Source organism: Xyrauchen texanus, chromosome 3 (genome assembly GCF_025860055.1).
Source record: "Xyrauchen texanus isolate HMW12.3.18 chromosome 3, RBS_HiC_50CHRs, whole genome shotgun sequence".
Taxonomy (NCBI): Eukaryota; Metazoa; Chordata; class Actinopteri; order Cypriniformes; family Catostomidae; genus Xyrauchen; species Xyrauchen texanus.
The window spans coordinates 39,699,555-39,717,498 of record NC_068278.1 but is presented as its reverse complement, the minus strand read 5'-3'; the positions used below and the strand labels follow the sequence as shown (position 1 = coordinate 39,717,498).

At 36.5% G+C, this 17,944-nt stretch overlaps 1 protein-coding gene across 1 annotated transcript in view; it reads left to right on the top strand.

Moving 5' to 3' along the window:
- The window catches only part of ddx31 (DEAD (Asp-Glu-Ala-Asp) box polypeptide 31), a 35,756-nt gene that overhangs the window by 7,593 nt on the left and 10,219 nt on the right, over positions 1–17,944 (top strand). The window contains exons 14-19 of the mRNA XM_052103917.1: positions 8,184–8,243; positions 10,666–10,716; positions 10,867–11,006; positions 15,348–15,432; positions 16,260–16,371; positions 17,076–17,271. Of these exons, the coding sequence (XP_051959877.1) occupies positions 8,184–8,243; positions 10,666–10,716; positions 10,867–11,006; positions 15,348–15,432; positions 16,260–16,371; positions 17,076–17,271 (644 nt within the window). The remainder of the gene's footprint in view (positions 1–8,183; positions 8,244–10,665; positions 10,717–10,866; positions 11,007–15,347; positions 15,433–16,259; positions 16,372–17,075; positions 17,272–17,944) is intronic.

Here is a 17,944-nt window from a genome sequence, read left to right as displayed (position 1 = left end):
ATCAATTATATAATTTGTAACCGGACAAATATAGTAAAAGGAAAAATTTAAAGTAAGAAAATTAAACACTCAACTTGTTTTTAAAAATCAACCTTACCAAAAATTTCACATAATGCCACATTTCAGTCTATGTTGTTAACCAATATTATTATTATTATAAACTTATTTATTTTTTATTTATTTATTTATTTTCAAGCAAAAATAGTGTGACAACAGAAAAGATACACAATAATAATAACTTATACACTTATGCTTGAAAATGGAGTGGGAAGAAGTAAAACTTATTAAACCCCACCCCAGTCTATCAAAGAATTTATACAACCAAAAAATAGCTGCTTCCTTCATCAATAATCTCAAAGAGAAAATAATAATAATTAAAAAAAAAAAAGAATAATAATAATAGCAATAATAATACCTCATTTAGAAACAGTGGTTGCACAAGTCAAAACCACACATTCATACCATACATATTAATAATATACAGATATTTCCACAGGTAACAATGATAATCAAATACCAACAATGGTAGACTAAATACCACAAGGGTACATAACAATGATTTTCAAATACCGACAATGGTAGATGGAATACCACAAGAGTACATAATGACTAACAACTACCAACAATGGTAGACGGAATACCACAAGAGTACATAATGACGAACAACTACCAACAATGGTAGACGGAATACCACAAGGGTAACTAAATAATAACTAATCCAACAATCCACACAACATGAATACAATCAAAGCACAATGTCATTGTAATGGAACCAGACCTTTCGTTTGTAAAGACGTTTGAAATTGTGAATGCCTTGACACTGCTTTAATTCAAGCCCCAGATTATTCCACAAAGTAACCCCACAAACAGACATAGAAAAACTCCTCCTGGTGGAACCCGCCATTGGGACCACAAAGTTTCCTAATCCTCTCAAACTGTACTGAATGCTCCTTATGAGAAAAAATATTTTGAATGTTCACAGGTAATAAATAGTGATACGCTTTGAACATGAACTGTGCATTATATAATTTTACAAGATCCTGCATTTTTAATAGCTTGGATTTAAGAAAGAGTGGATTTGTGTGTTCGAAATAGGCGGCCTTGTGTATAATTCAGTATAGCTCTTTTCTGTAGCAAAAAAAGTGACTGTATTACATTTTTGTAATTATTGCCCCATACCTCAACACAGTAGGTTAAATATGGCTGTATTAAAGCACAATACAGGGTATGGAGTGCATTATAATCAAGAATATGCTTAACTCTACTTATTATGGCAAGGCTTTTGGAGACTTTAGTTGTAATATGTCTGATGTGGGCATTCCAACTTAGCTTGTTGTCTATCGTTACACCTAAAAATTTTATTTCCTGAACATTTTCAATGTGTACTCCGTCTATCTCAACCAGTTTCTGCGAATCAGCTTGATACTTTCCAAAAACATCACTTTGGATTTATCTAGGTTTAAGGATAATTTGTTGCTTTCCATCCATTTTTTTAATTTACTTAGTTCTTTGTTTATAACGCTAATCAGTCGCTCCAAACTATCATTACTATAAAAAATATTTGTATCATCAGCGTACAATACACATTTAACCAATTGAGAAACATTGAAAATATCATCAATATATAAATTAAATAATTTGGGGCCCAATACTGACTCCTGCGGGACACCACAAGCAATGTCAAGACATCCAGAAGAGAATTCACCCATTTGAACAAACTGTACTCTGTCGCTCAAATAACTTTTCACCCATTTCCCAGCAACCCCCGTATTCCATATAGTTCTAATTTCTTAAGTAATATATCATGATTAATGGTATCAAAAGCTTTTTTGAGATCTATAAAAATTCCTATTGCATGTTTTTTGTTTGTTAGAGCCTTCGATATTTCTTCTGTAGGCGTCAATTATGGCCATCAAGTAGATCTATTGGGTCTGAACCCATATTGTCCTTCATTAATTAGCTTATGCTTATATGTAAAATTTCTAACCGTTTGTCAAAAACCTTTTCAAGGATTTTTGAAAACTGGGGAAGGAGAGAAATGGGTCTGTAATTAGTAAAGTGATTCCTATTTCCATTTTTGAACAATGGTATGACCTTAGCAATTTTCATTTTTCTTGGCACACAGCCGTTTTTAAGCGACAGGTTACAGATATGTGTTAGAGGCTTTATAATACTTTTAATTGTCTTTTTTATTAGTACCATATCGATGGAGTGACAGTCTGTAGAGAACTTGTTTTTGGATTTTTGAACAATATTCATTATTTCACACTCACTGACAGGAGAGAGAAAAATAGTACGGTCATTCCTTACAGTGTTCAACTTCAATTCTTGGTTAGGAATTTTAGCTGCTAAATCAGGACCAACATTTACAAAGAAATTATTAAAATCATTTACTAATTTATTCATATCATTGTTTTCTCCATTAGAGTCATCAAAATATTCTTGATATTCCGTTATATTCGATCCTTGCTTAATGACACTATTTAATACTGCCCAGGTTCTTTTTATGTTAGATTTATTAGCAATTAATAGTTTTTCATAATAATGTTTTTTCAGCCATTCTCATTATAGCTGTCAATTTGTTTTTGTACAGCTTGTATCTGTCCTCAGCATCTTTGGATTTTGATTTGACAAACAATTTATAGAGGTTATTTTTTTCTTACATGCATTCAGCAGGCCTTTGGAAATCCAGGGGCATTTTAGATTTTTTTCGGTTTACTAAATACTCTGAAGGGACAGTGCTTGTTGTACAAGGAAGTAAATATTTCTATAAAATGATTGTAAGCCACATCAGTCTGCATCTCTCCATGAATAGTATTCCAATCTTGTGACCTTATTTCTTCATTAAATGCATTAATAGCTTCCTCAGTTCGTACTAGTCTATAGTGCACATTACAAGTTTTAATATGTTTAGAAACATTACAGTCATATATAGTAAAGACTGGTAAGTGGTCAGTGATATCACAGATCAATAGCCCATTAACTGTTTTGTTTAAAAGGTTGTTAGTAAAGATGTTATCGATTAAAGTTGCACTGTGAGAGGTAATCCTACTAGGCTTTGTGATGGATGGAAATAAGGACATACTATACATCCTATCAACAAATTCACAGGTAGGTTTGTGGTTGTTTGAGTTCAAAAGGTCAATATTGAAGTCCCCACACACAAATAAGGGCTTATTTTTATCTTCAGAAAACAATTTCACCATCCATTCATTAAATAAGTCTACACTTGATCCAGGTGACCTATAGACACAGCTTATAATAATATTCTTTTGCTTTTCATTTTTTAGTTCAATAGTTACACACTCCAGGACATTATCAAGTGCTATTGACAGACTATTTACTATTGAGAAATGTATTGTTTTATGGACATACAGTGCAACGCCACCTCCCGTCTTGTTTTGTCTGTTAATGTAGTTGAGGACATAGTCATTTATTTCAAAGTTGATTCCTTTGTCATCTTTAAACCAAGTTTCGGATATTGCTATGACACTAAAAGGATGAATAAATGACTCTAAGTAATCACGTATTTCACTATAATTGGAGTACATACTTCGACTGTTGAAATGGACAATAGACAATTTACCCTTTGTAATCAAGTCAGTATTATACTGTGCATTAGTATAATACTTACAATTAATATTAGTAGAGGAAAAAAATTATTGTCCGGGTCAATGTCTGTTTCGGTGTCATGATTATTGAATTCTGTATAACTAAACATATTCAGGTCCAACAGTTGGAGTTCATGGACTCTCCTCAATAGTTCAGTATTAATGTCTTTTGGATTGGACATACTGTATAGTTATCATAGTTCAACTGTACGTCAAAAATTACCTTGATGTATTCACGTCGGCATAAGCGTTTACTCATTGCATTCACTGATACTTGTCCAATTCCTCCAAATGTCTCACGGTGAGAATCTTAGCTTCCTCCGCCGAGCCATTCAACTTAATAAGGATTTTACAATTGGTTACCCATGTATATTGGATTTTATGATGTTTCTTGAGGTCTCTTGCTTTCCAGGCTATTTCGGCATTCTTCTTTGTCAAGTGTTCGTTCAAGTAAACATTTGTTCCTTTGAGTTTACGTCCTTGCTTCAACAATGCTATCTTATTCTTCCTATTGACAAATCGAACAATGACAACGGACTTGCTGTTGCTCTTCCTGGGTAGAGGGTGGCATGCTTCGATGTGATCCAGGTTTAGCTCCACTCCTTTACTCTGGAGAAAGCTTTCCACCTGTTGCTCCACCGAGCGTGACTCCAGCTCTGGCTCATCCCCATTGTCCCCAACCACTGCGCGTGCATACGAGCGTGGTTTGATCGGTAGACCAGTGATGACCAGGTCGTTCATCCGGGAGTACTGCTCGAGCTCGTTCACCCTCCACTCCAAATCCACAATCCGTTTGTCTTTGACTTCTATTTGGAGCCGTAGCATTTTCACCTCCTCCACTAGGGCCAAGAGGTTTTCCTGCTGCCTCCGGACAGTAGTTACTTCTTCGAACAAAAGATCGATGGACTTTTTTACGTCCTCGCTGTTTTCTGAAGCGTTTTTCCTCTGCCGACTCATACTGAGAATAAGGCGTTTGAATCAGAATTTGGAATCCGTAAATCATCAGTCCAAAGGTAATTAACAACAAACACTCAACTTCCCTCAAGAAACTAAATTTTCTCAAAGCAATGCAACAAAGGAAATGATACATAAGTTAAAAAAAGTGAAAATACATATCAAATGTATATAAACACAAAAAATCGAGATAATACAGATTACATGTATAACGAGTGAATACCATCGTGAGACACAGATTGCACATGAGCCTAAATTGTTCTGCTCTGTGTCAGCTTTTGTGAACCCACACCACAGATGTTGCACCTGTTTTTATAACGAGCTCCTCTTCATTTTCATGACTTGTTTGGGAATCGTCCCGTTCTGTGGAGATGTCTTTCTCCATTGTTTTTTTTTTTCTTGGTCAAAAATTTATTATTATGAGTGATCACGCACTCCCCTCTTCTGTCTGTGGAGCACAAATATCTGGAAGCCTTCTGGACTCACGCGCACTTACGTGCTCCAGAAATAGCGTGTGCCACATTCACATGAAATATGCGACATGAAATGAGAAGCATATTTAGTGCTTTTGAATGTCATTGAATTTGCTTAGGCGGCTGCAAAATAAAAATGTCATGCAGGAAAAACCCATGTTTCTTCAATTCTCTCAGTTTCATGTGAAACCCTGCCCACTGATAGATAAGCCCAGACGATATAGCAAAATCTATCGATCGTCACTTTATATCATCACCACAATATCGTCAATTCGCTCTGTCCTAGATTCTTTCTTAGAAATTGACCAAGACGAGATATCTTAGCATTATAATAAAGATGCCTTCCTTTTGGAACAGCCTTTGTGTCGGGAGTGTCAATGATGTCTTAAAATGTTGGTTCCAAAGGAAGCTTACAAGGTTTTGGAACAGACCCATTATGTGTCAATTCAATAAATTTTACATCTAGCCTAACTAAGCACTAAATATGTTGTATGCATTGAGATTTAAAGGGTCCGTATTCTACATTTTTGTAGCATTTTATTACCTCCACTGTCAAATTATAATGTTAGTCAAAGTATCTTACACTAACAACAGCCGAAATTTAGGTCTGTGTGACCATCCGCCCTTCCTCTAACCTTAGAATTGTCTGTTAGCTACTGTACCTTTCAGTGTACTGTATGTAAATGAACCTGCCTAATATTGTGTTGGTCCCTCTCGTGCTGCCAAAACAGTGCCAACCAGCATAGCATACTGAGATGATAGTCTTCTCACCAAATTTGTACAGAGCAGTTAACGGAGTTACCGTAGACTTTTCAGTTCTAACCAGTCTGGCCATTCTCTATTGACCTCTCTCATCAACAAGGCATTTCCATCCACAGAACTGCTGCTTACCAGGTTTTTTTTCCTTTCGATTTTGTTCTCCCCTTTTCACCCCAATTTGGCATGCCAATTCCTGATGCGCTCAAAGTCCTCATGGTGGTGTAGTGACTCGCCTCCGGGTGGATACAGTATTTTTTTTAACTGCTGATCTCCTGGGATTTCCACATACAATAGTCTCTAGAATTTACTCCAAATGGTGGCAAAAACAAAAAACATCCATTGAGCGCAGTTCTGGGGACTGAAACGCCTTGTTGATGAGAGAGGTCAATAGAGAATGGCCAGACTGGTTAGAAATAAAAAGTCTATGATAACTCTGTTAACCGCTTTGTACAATTGTAGTGAGAAGAATATAATCTCAGAATGCTATTCTGATATACGGGCTGGTGTTGTTTTGGTGGCAAGAGGGGGACCTACACAATATTCGGCAGGTGGTTTTATTGTTGTGGCTCATAGGTGTAATTGGCTTTGAATGTAAAAATGACTTAAAAAGTTTCCAGCTTTAAGTTACCACTGATTGTATTATCATTGGCTGAACACACCCAAACATAGTTCTTTCAATATCTGTTTTGTATTTACATGCATTAAAAGCCAGTATGCGATTGCTTTAAGACTGCACTGGAAGCACGGTTTCACTTAAAATTGCATGACATGCTTATCAAATTACATATAGCCTCTCAATAATTCAGATAATTATTGTGCCATCTCAATATTTAAGGAAAAAGCCTGTGCTTCAATGGGACTCTACGGCAGAGGCATGTCCCATTGAATTGAGTGAAGCAAAAGATCTATTTTCTCTAAAGATCTAGTCTCACGCTTGTTATCCAGTTATATATGTGTGTGTGTATATGTGTAATTTTTTTTTTTATATACATGTATATGTGTAAAGTAATAAAAAAAAATATATATATATATATTATGTTTTTTCAAAATGATCATATCATAGCTCTATTTAAACATCCAAAAGCACTAGTAGCATATGACACTAGGTTAGACCATCAGGGTCTGGTTGACCGGTGGGTTACGTTGGCTCTTGGCCAGCTGGCGCGCAGGCAACAGCAGCAGTGGGTGCCCTGTGGCAGTGTCAGGGGAACTGCATCCTGCCACTGTCCAGCCTGCACCCGCACCCCCTCTCAAATGGAGCTGTCGTAGGTCGCCCATATGGCACTGGAAGAGCAGGGGACTATGCAGTCTCTATGGTCAGATGTATGAGTGAGCAGGTCTGGGTGTGGTGCTGGCCTGTAGTGTTATGGATGGGTTTGGTAATGGGACAGCACAGGCTGAGCTCTGGACGTCTCCTCCGATGAGGAGAGCTGCAGGAGATGGGCAGCTGTTCCAGCACAACAGATTGTGCTCTATAGAGAAAGAGAGCAAAATAAAGCAGCTATTGGACATCCTATTTTCGAATGGGCTCTCAACCATGCTTCTGCCTCATGTTTTGTTTTTAATTTCTCTCATTTAATTGAAAATTGTTCTCCAATGCCCCATTTTCACATTTCTGGGTCCAAAAGCAAAGGAAAGGGCTCAAAAAGCACAAAATAAAAGGAACAACAGAGGAAAAAATAGAGAACAGTGTATTACTGCAGTCTGTAGAGAAAGATTTCAAATTGACTCACTCCCTCAGCAGCTGTATTTGAAATCCCATCTCAGCATTGTTGACTATTTTTATTATTAAATAATAATATTATAAGTTCACATTTAATAAAAAAAAATTCAAATATAAAAAGAGGGGACAAATATATGTAAAATAACATGAAAGCAGGTTGGGAATGGAGAACTGGTTCTTATTCACCATTCTGCATTCTTCAGTCTTGTAATAAACCTGTAATTTTCTTTTGAGAGATCATGAAGACGAAAAAAGATGCTTTTGTTTTTCTAGATTAAGCACTCCGTGACAACTAAATATAGCTACAGTGTGTACTATGTCCATTCTACGGATGGGCGTTTTGGTCGTTTTGTCTACATGAATAGCCATGCCCCCTCTTTCCAAGATGGATCAGACGGAGGGTGATGGGTGATCCCAAGTGTTTCGTTTACCCAGCCTAGGGCTGTTACAGAGACAGGTGTGATATTTCATGGCACCTATTTAGTCAATGCTGCAACTTCTCAGTTCTCGTGCCCATTCCTTTTCATTCTGCATTAACCAGCCAAAAAACTCATCCAGCACTGAATCAGCAGGAATTCAATCTTATTCAAACTAAACATATCCAAAGTTTGACCTCCACAGAAACCATTTCTATGTGAAACTTACCTGTTTCTCTACTTTCAGGAGCGCACTGAGGTTTTCCAGGAGTTCTCGCAATGCAAGACTGGCATTCTGCTGTGCACAGTAAGTCATTCAATTAAATGGCATTTGTACTGTAATATAGATGTTGACTATGGTCTCTTTACATTGTAAAAAACCAAGAGAGAGTTCACCTAAAATGAAAATACTCTTCATCATTTACTCACCCTCATGCCATCCCAGATGTGTATGACTTTATATTCTGCTGAACACAAAGATTTTTAGAAGAATAAATCAGCTTTGTATGTCCATACAATGCAAGTGAATGGTTACCAACATTTTAAAGCCCCAAATGCACATAAAGATAGCATAAATGTAATCCATATGACTCCAGTGTTAAATCCATATCGTCAGACACTATGAATATTTAAGTCATATTTTACTATCAAGTTACACTTTCACGTTCTTCTTTTGTTTTTGCCAAGTTGCATTCTTTTTACATATTGCCACCTACTGGAAAGGGAGGGGAATTTATAGTAAAAAAAAAAAAAGACTTAAATAATGATCTATTTCTCACCCACAACTATTATATTGCTTATGAAGATATAAATTAAACCACAGGAGTCTTATGGTGTCTTAATGGATACACATTTAGGATGGCATGAGGGTAAGTAAATGAAAGAATTTTCATTTTTGGGTGAACTATCCCTTTAACTCTGTGGAGTAATAATACTAATAGTAATGCATCATTTTAGGAACCATTTAGCTTTTAAATTACATTTGCTGCAGGGACAGTCCCCCTGAAGTAACCTGTGGTTAAGTGCCTTGCTCAAGGGCACATTGGTCATGGCTCAAGACTCACTCCTTGCAGGGCTCGACTCAGCAACCCTCTTGTTACCAGCCCTGATCTGTTAGTTACCATGGATCTGTGGGTGCTTTATTGTATTTTAAGCTTGCAGGCATGGCATTATGCCAATCTGAGATGCCACATACCAGCCAGATCAGCACCTGCACTTCCCTTTATTTTTCTTTCTTCTACTCTCCCAGCTGTGAGCTAACTGTCAGTGACTATATTTAGATGGACACCAGTGGCTTATTTCGAGAATTCGTTCCGGTTTACATGCACTGTATAAGCAGCATACTCTTTACTACATATACATGTGGCTCATTTAGTAAGCAGCTTTCTCCATTGCAACATAATTTCCCTACGACACTTGTGTAAATAACAAACGAGGCATCCGATGAAGACTTTGCAATTACATTCTTGTTTACATGATGTTTCAGAATGGCGTTTTCTGCAAAAACCCTGGAATAAACCGCTTTCTTAAGTGCATGTAAACGTGGTCATTGAGGCAGGGTGTGTGGAGCTGTTTGATGTCTTAGCCTTAGTGTAAATGTGTGTCTCTCTAGAATACAGTTGCAACAGCAGCTCTATCCTCGCTCATCACAGAGATCAAATGTATTGCCACCTTTGGGTCAACCGACACATCTCCATATTCTTTTGTCTTTACTGTCGCATAAAAGGTTAGTTCACCCAAAAATGTAAATTTTCTCATTTACTCATGCCATCCCGGATGCGTGACTCTTCTGCAGGAAAAAAAACTATGATTTTTAGAACAATATCTCAGCTCTGTATGTCCATACGATGCAAGTGAATGGTGATCAGATCTCCAAAAGCTCCAAAAGCAGATTATGTCATAAAAGTACTCCATAAGACTCTATTGGTTTTATCAATGTTTTCTGAAGCGATCCAATTGGTTTTGGGTGAGAACAGACCAAAATATAATTCCTTTTTCATGGTACATCTTGCCATTGCAGTCTCTAGGCACAATCATGATTTCAAGCTCGATTACACATCTTAGAACTTGACACATGCGCAGAGTGCTAGATGGTGCTATATTAAGTGTAATCAATCTTGAAATCATGTTTGTGCCTAGAGACTGCTGTCAAGATGTACAGTAAAAAAGGAGTTCAATTTTTGTCTGTTCTCACTCAAAACCAACTGGATAGTTTCAGAAGACATGAATTAAACCACTGGAGTCTGATGGATTACTTCTATACTGACCTTTTCTCCTTTTTGGAGGTTTTGAAGTTCTGGTCACTATTAATTGTATGGTCGTACAGAGCTGAGATATACTTCTAAAAGTCTATCGGTTCTGCTGAAGTAAGTCAGTCACACATCTGGGGAAATGCCATAAGCGTGAATTAATGATGAGAGAATTTGTATTTTTGGGTGGACTTTCCCTTTAATTGAGACCCCTTTGAAATATAAATGGTTGTTGAGTGACTCACTGATTTAATAATTTGCTCAAATCAATGAATACATAAGTTTTAGAGAGAGTTGTCATTTTCCTCCATCCAGTCACTCTGCAGAAGGTATCCCAGAGTAAATAAGCGGTTCTAATCGTGCTGACAGCTTGGCATAGCCTTGTGCTGGTCTCCATCTGTACAAGCTGCAGACTGCAGACACCTCATCAATAGAGTTTTTATAGTTTCAAATCATTACATATTTTTATTTTGCCCCAAGGATGTGGCTGCACGTGGATTGGATCTGACTCGTGTTACGTGGATTGTACAGGTTAGATTTCTTGACGTGTATAATCTCTGAAATAATTAGCATAATCCACAGTGTGCAATGAACAATTTAGGCTGCTGTGATTACATTGCTATTTAAAAAAATTTACCACTTTACGGTCACAGTAAAATGATGAGAGTTTTCCTGTTGCAGTATAACCCTCCCATCACTGCTGCGGAATACGTTCATCGTGTGGGGCGCACAGCACGGATTGGAGCTCAGGGCAGCAGTCTGCTTTTCCTCACCCCCTCAGAGACCGCCTTTGTGGATGTGCTGGCCAATCATAACATCAGGTGTGCTCACTGACACCTCATTTATTTCAGATTTACTTATCAAGTTAATGCACTCAGACACAGCAGTAAAGGAGTTACTTGGGTGCAGGCCCAGACTGGTGAATACAGACTGATCATAATGACAGATCACTGACTACATTATGATTTAAGGTGGTCAAACTGGTCTTTGTCCCTGTTCCAAAGCTGTCAGTCTGACCGTGGGTAGATGAGTGGTGAACTGATAAATCTTTGCTGCTGTCTACACTGGAAGCCAGTGAAGTAAAAACACTCTCTCAGTCTCTCTGCATGAGGGGAGAAACAACAGACTTGAATGAATATGTTCTGCTGGCACAAGGGTTATGAAATTGGCTCACATTACTGTTCACAGTGCTAAAAAGGCTGACAGGAGATTGGTGGGGCTAGCAGAGTTGGATACTACTATTCCTTCAAAAGCCTTGAAGGAATAGTTTACCCAAAAGTAAAAATCGGCATAATTTACTCATCCTCATCCAAACCCTTATGACTTTATTATGCAGGACAGAAATGAAGGTGTTTTACTGAATATTCCGAGCTTTCTTTTTAATACAAGTGGAAAGTGCCTCAATTTAAAGGCTTTTAATGCACCCAAAGTATCATAAAAGTTGTCCATGCTACTCTTCTGAAGGCATACAATAGGTTTTTGTAAGAAACGACCTGCAATGGTAGTGTTTTGCAGTGAAAAATCTATTGCAATATCATGAGTGGTATGAGAGAATCTTGTTTAACCCTATAAACTCTGAAGGTGTTTTTTTTAAAGATTTCCTGTTTCAGTGGCATGCCCAATATTAAAGGCTTATAATTCTACAAAAAAATAAAACGATAAGGGTCAATTGTTTGGTATCATTTTAAAGAAAACTTTTAAACTTTTTTAAATGATTGTCACAAATTATGAGAGTTATAAGCCTAAGAAACTGAAAAATCTAAATAAAAGTTAACTTTATTTCTTATAGTTGTGATTTTACATTTATGTATCATAAGGTAGCTTCAAAAACTGCATTTGCTTTGTTCCCAATCATGTCACCTGTGACAGGTAAAATTTTGTGTTGATATGACAAAGCAATCAAAAGATACAGCATTACAAATATAATGTATCCTGGTGTCCAAAAACATCTCCAAGTGTTAAAACCCTATCCAAACAAATAAAACATAATGATATTATTACATAACTAATTACACATGCAAATACAATGTCTGAAGGTATGCTCTATCTCCAACGCATGCAGGTATGAGTAACGTTATCTCATTCAGTTCCATTCTGTGTCATTTGAGCCATCATTGTGTCATGTACTTGGCGCCATCTACAGGTGGTCATTAGATTTGCCATGATATCATAATTTTCACACCGGTGCGGTGTTCACGCTTCAAACTGACTAACACTGGAATTACCACTGGTTGGATGGTAATTGGTACTATGGGGTAATTTTCGTTAAGCAATAGCCTAGATAATAACTTAAGGCAACTTGATTTCCAACTTTTAACTTTATTTGTTTATTTATATTAATTAAAATAAAACTGAAAAAAATTAAGTGCAATTAAAATGTGTGTTGTTCAACAGTTGTGAAGGGCAACATCTCTTTGGTATCTTATTGTGGGTTGTTGCAGTTTAATATTGGTGTTTTTTTTTTGTTTGTTTTTTGTTTTTTACATATAAATAAATAAAAATATATATATATATATATATATATATATATATATATATATATATATATATATATATATATATATATATATATATATATATATATACAGGTCCTTCTCAAAAAATTTGCATATTGTGATAAAGTTCATTATTTTCCATAATGTAATGATAAAAATTTAACTTTCATATATTTTAGATTCATTGCACACCAACTGAAATATTTCAGGTCTTTTATTGTTTTAATACTGATGATTTTGGCATACAGCTCATGAAAACCCAAAATTCCTATCTCAAACAATTAGCATATTATGAAAAGGGTCTCTAAACGAGCTATTAACCTAATCATCTGAATCAACTAATTAACTCTAAACACCTTTAAAAGATTCCTGAGGCTTTTAAAAACTCCCAGCCTGTTTCATTACTCAAAACCGCAATCATGGGTAAGACTGCCGACCTGACTGCTGTCCAGAAGGCCATCATTGACACCCTCAAGCAAGAGGGTAAGACACAGAAAGAAATTTCTGAACAAATAGGCTGTTCCCAGAGTGCTGTATCAAGGTACCTCAGTGGGAAGTCTGTGGGAAGGAAAAAGTATGGCAAAAAACGCTGCTAACGAGAAGAGGTGACCGGACCATGAGGAAGATTGTGGAGAAGGACCGATTCCAGACCTTGGGGACCTGTGGAAGCAGTGGACTGAGTCTGGAGTAGAAACATCCAGAGCCACCGTGCACAGGCGTGTGCAGGAAATGGGCTACAGGTGCCGCATTCCCCAGGTCAAGCCACTTTTGAACCAGAAACAGCGGCAGAAGCGCCTGACCTGGGCTACAGAGAAGCAGCACTGGACTGTTGCTCAGTGGTCCAAAGTACTTTTTTCGGATGAAAGCAAATTTTGCATGTCATTCGAAATCAAGGTGCCAGAGTCTGGAGGAAGACTGGGGAGAAGGAATGATGGTCTGGGGTGCCATGTCAGTTGCTGGTGTTGGTCCACTGTGTTTTATCAAGGGCAGGGTCAATGCAGCTAGCTATCAGGAGATTTTGGAGCACTTCATGCTTCCATCTGCTGAAAAGCTTTATGGAGATGAAGATTTCATTTTTCAGCACGACCTGGCACCTGCTCACAGTGCCAAAACCACTGGTAAATGGTTTACTGACCATGGTATTACTGTGCTCAATTGGCCTGCCAACTCTCCTGACCTGAACCCCATAGAGAATCTGTGGGATATTGTGAAGAGAAAGTTGAGAGATGCAAGACCCAACACTCTGGATGAGCTTAAGGCCGCTATCGAAGCATCCTGGGCCTCCATAACACCTCAGCAGTGCCACAGGCTGATTGCCTCCATGCCACGCCGCATTGAAGCAGTCATTTCTGCAAAAGGATTCCCGACCAAGTATTGAGTGCATAACTGAACATAATTATTTGAAGGTTGACTTTTTTGTATTAAAAACACTTCTTTTATTGGTCAGATGAAATATGCTAATTTTTTGAGATAGGAATTTCGGGTTTTCATGAGCTGTATGCCAAAATCATCAGTATTAAAACAATAAAAGACCTGAAATATTTCAGTTGGTGTGCAATGAATCTAAAATATATGAAAGTTTAATTTTTATCATTACATTATGGAAAATAATGACCTTTATCACAATATGCTAATTTTTTGAGAAGGACCTGTGTGTGTGTATATATATATATATATATAAACCACCTTTCCATTTACTGTCAGGCAATTATCCATCTATGGCAACAGGTGGAAATTGACTAATACAAATTAAGATCTAAAAACAATTCTAAATGTAAACAGTAATTATAATGATAATCAATTCAATATAAATCATGGTTGTGCACATTGTGATTATCTAATGATCTGTGTGTGTGTGGGCTTGTTTAATGGAAATACACTCCTCTAAGTAATGGTATGTGATATAACTTCACAAAAAATAAACAGAACATGAAATAAGCAAAAAAGTGGCTTATAAGCAACACCTGATTAAATGTAACATGTCAAAGACATGCACTTAACTATTACTCGCTATAATACAGATAGTCTGTTTGTATTCTACGCTTTGAGAGCTTTCCAACGACATAAGATACATGGCTATTTAATCAGTTTGATGTTTTTTGGTGACAATAATATGTAGTGCAAAATTATTGATAAATTATCAAAATTGAACTATTTATTTTTGGTCATAATGCCTACATGCATTGTAAATTAGAGCTTCAAGACTGTAATTTTGATAATTCTCTACATGCGTGCCCATCTGAGCTTAAAGGGTTTATTGATAAATGCCACTGGTGGTGAGTAAATTATGACAGAATTTTCATTTTGGGGTGAACTAGTGCTTTAAATCACACTTAAAATGTAGGAATAAAAATGAATTAGATAACTAATGTATGTCCAATTATGTAACATCTGCAAACAGATAATGCTAGAGAACTAAAATGACTAACTTCACTTATGAGCCATTTTTGCAGTTACTTTAAAATAAATTTGGTGTCAATATTATTTTAAGTGGATGTATCAAGTCAGATTGGACAATCTATCTATATTACAAATGAACATAAAACTCACAAGATTTATTTTTTTTATAAAATATAACATTTTAGCTTTTACATACAGACTCGGAGATGGGTGGTTTTATGGTATTATACACTTTATTTTTAACCCAAACCTCTCTCTCTTTCTCAGTTTGTCTGAGATGAAGATGTTGGACCTTTTATCCACTCTGATGCAGGACGAGCGCTTCAAAGGCAGAGGCAAATGGAACAGTAAGGTAATGCCACGTCTATTTGTGGGTTTCCTTTTTCTTGTTGATTTTGTTGTATAATTAATATTAACAACATATAAGAACACAACAGCTCTGCTAGGTTGCATTTACACTGCAGTGCCTAATGCACAGCTGCAATAATTGAACACATTTAAACATAAATACCCATGTAATTGTTTGAAAGCAGCCACCTGTCAGATAGACAGCCTGCATCTACCGAAATGAGTTGGTAATACTGATACTGTAGAGAAACTGGTACCGTTTTTTTTTTTTATATATATATATATATATATATTTGTGTTGACTTGGTACCAAAGGAACATTACATTTGACATCACTAGTTTGGCTGCAACCGTTATTGCTGAATTGTATGATTTTGGCAGAAGATCACATGTGGTTGAAGAAACAGTACTAGAGAACAGCTGTGGGAGAAGAATGGCTTTCACGTTATCTCCTTTCTTCCCTCTCCCTCCCTCATTCTCAACAATGAGAGCCCTCAAACAACAATGGGTGAATGTTTCTGCCAGCTCTCAGTTAGTCTTAATCCTGATTTAATGTCCTTTTCCCTCTCAGCACCAATCGGCTGGTTGTAATCCTTACCCATGCCCCCCGCCTCCGCAGCCTCATTTGGGAGGTCAGAGGTCATTGAATGGGAGGGGTGGTGTCAATGTGTACATCAATAACATTTTTGTGACGCTCTTGTTTTTATTATTGCCATTTAATATGACAAAAATATTGTATTATGTTTTTTAATGTTTGGTATACATTCCATTTGCATATATTTTTATATCATTTTATCTTTAACTTGCGTCTCTTTGTATGCCACTCTGTAGAGATCAGCCACTGAATTTGAACAAGAGGTGCGGGAGAGAGCCACCGTTCTACAGACTGAATTTGAGAATTATGTTCATGCCAATAATGAGTCGCTGCAAATAGCTAAGAGTGGTAAGTTCATGCCACACTTAATGTGTTAAATTGATAGTTTATTTTACAGTGTTTTAGCCCAGCTATTATTTAGTTATTGTGGATCAATTCACAAAAAAATATATTCTGAATATTAATTTAATCATTAAGTGTATATTGAAAAATCATACGCAGTACAAGACAATTGGCATGCTATGATGTGCAAACAGTGTTAATCTCGTCAACCCAATAATAACGAATATGAGACGAAAAAGACACGTCATGACAATAATTATATGATTTCATTAAAGCATATTGTTGACGGAAATATGACGAGAAATAAAATAACACTGCAAGATATTAAAAGAGCAAGAAATAAACATCTAGATAATCATATGATTATAGATGAAGATAATAGATATGGATTCATCTAATCCAACAGGTTTTTGTAATGTTGCAAATTATTATCAACAAATTATTATCAACAAATTATTATCAACTTAAAGATATTATTAGTAAAACTGACATAAAAGACTGAATATGACAAATTAAATATTGACTTATTTTGACATCAAAAGACAAAAATAAAATGGATAAAAATGAACACTGTGCAACACTGTAAAAATGGCACGGAGCACACATTTTTGTGGTATTCATAACACAAACAAATTATCTTTATTGCTAGAGAAACTCTTTAAATTGCTTGATTTAATATCTCTGCTCTGAATGTCTTTTTGGTTCTTTAGCACTGCAGTCTTTCCTGAAAGCATACACCACCTACCCCTCCAGTCTGAAACACATCTTCCACATCCACAGCCTGCACCTGGGCCATGCTGCTAAGAGCTTTGGCCTGAGGGATGGACCCCAGGGTCTGACCAGCTCCATCACAACTAATCCTGCCAACAGCAAAGACAAGAAGAAGGGCAAAGACAAAGCAAAGAGGTACAGAAAGTTTTCAAAACATTTGACAGTGATTTATGATCTGAAGATGCAGCATCTGCATGTGTGCCCAAAGATTGTGATGCCAGATTGTGTGATCTAGTTCTGTTTTTGGATCAGTTTAAAATTGTAGGGCTTCTATAATGTTTTATTTGATTGACTTTTCTCTACTTTTTCCAACATTTCACTTTTAACACTACAAATTTGTTCAGTTGAAGTTGAGGCATTTGAAATGTGATTTGTAAGCAGATGTTAGAATAGATTTCAAACCATAGTAGTATAAACGTATACAATGGTGGCACAATAAAGATGGAGTAAGACTCAAAATGTTAAAACGCTAACCAGGGTTCCCTCACGTCCTGAAAAACCTGACATTTTGTGATGCAGTTTTCCAGTCATGGAAAATTAAAGCATTTTCAAAATGTCCTGGAAAAAAAATATTGGTCCTGGAAAATACTTTAGTATAATAAAACTGTTTGTCTGTGCCACTAATAGTACAAAACATGGTAATGATCGGATTTCAGTATAGGTGTCAAATACACATTCATATCACTTTCTTACTGCTGGTGGCTGTGCGTTGTTCCAACGGTTGATTTTCATGAACAAAGCCCTGTCAGGTATATTCTCTGCACATCTACTGTCATCTCTGCTTTGTTCTGATGAAATAGTTTAAGTA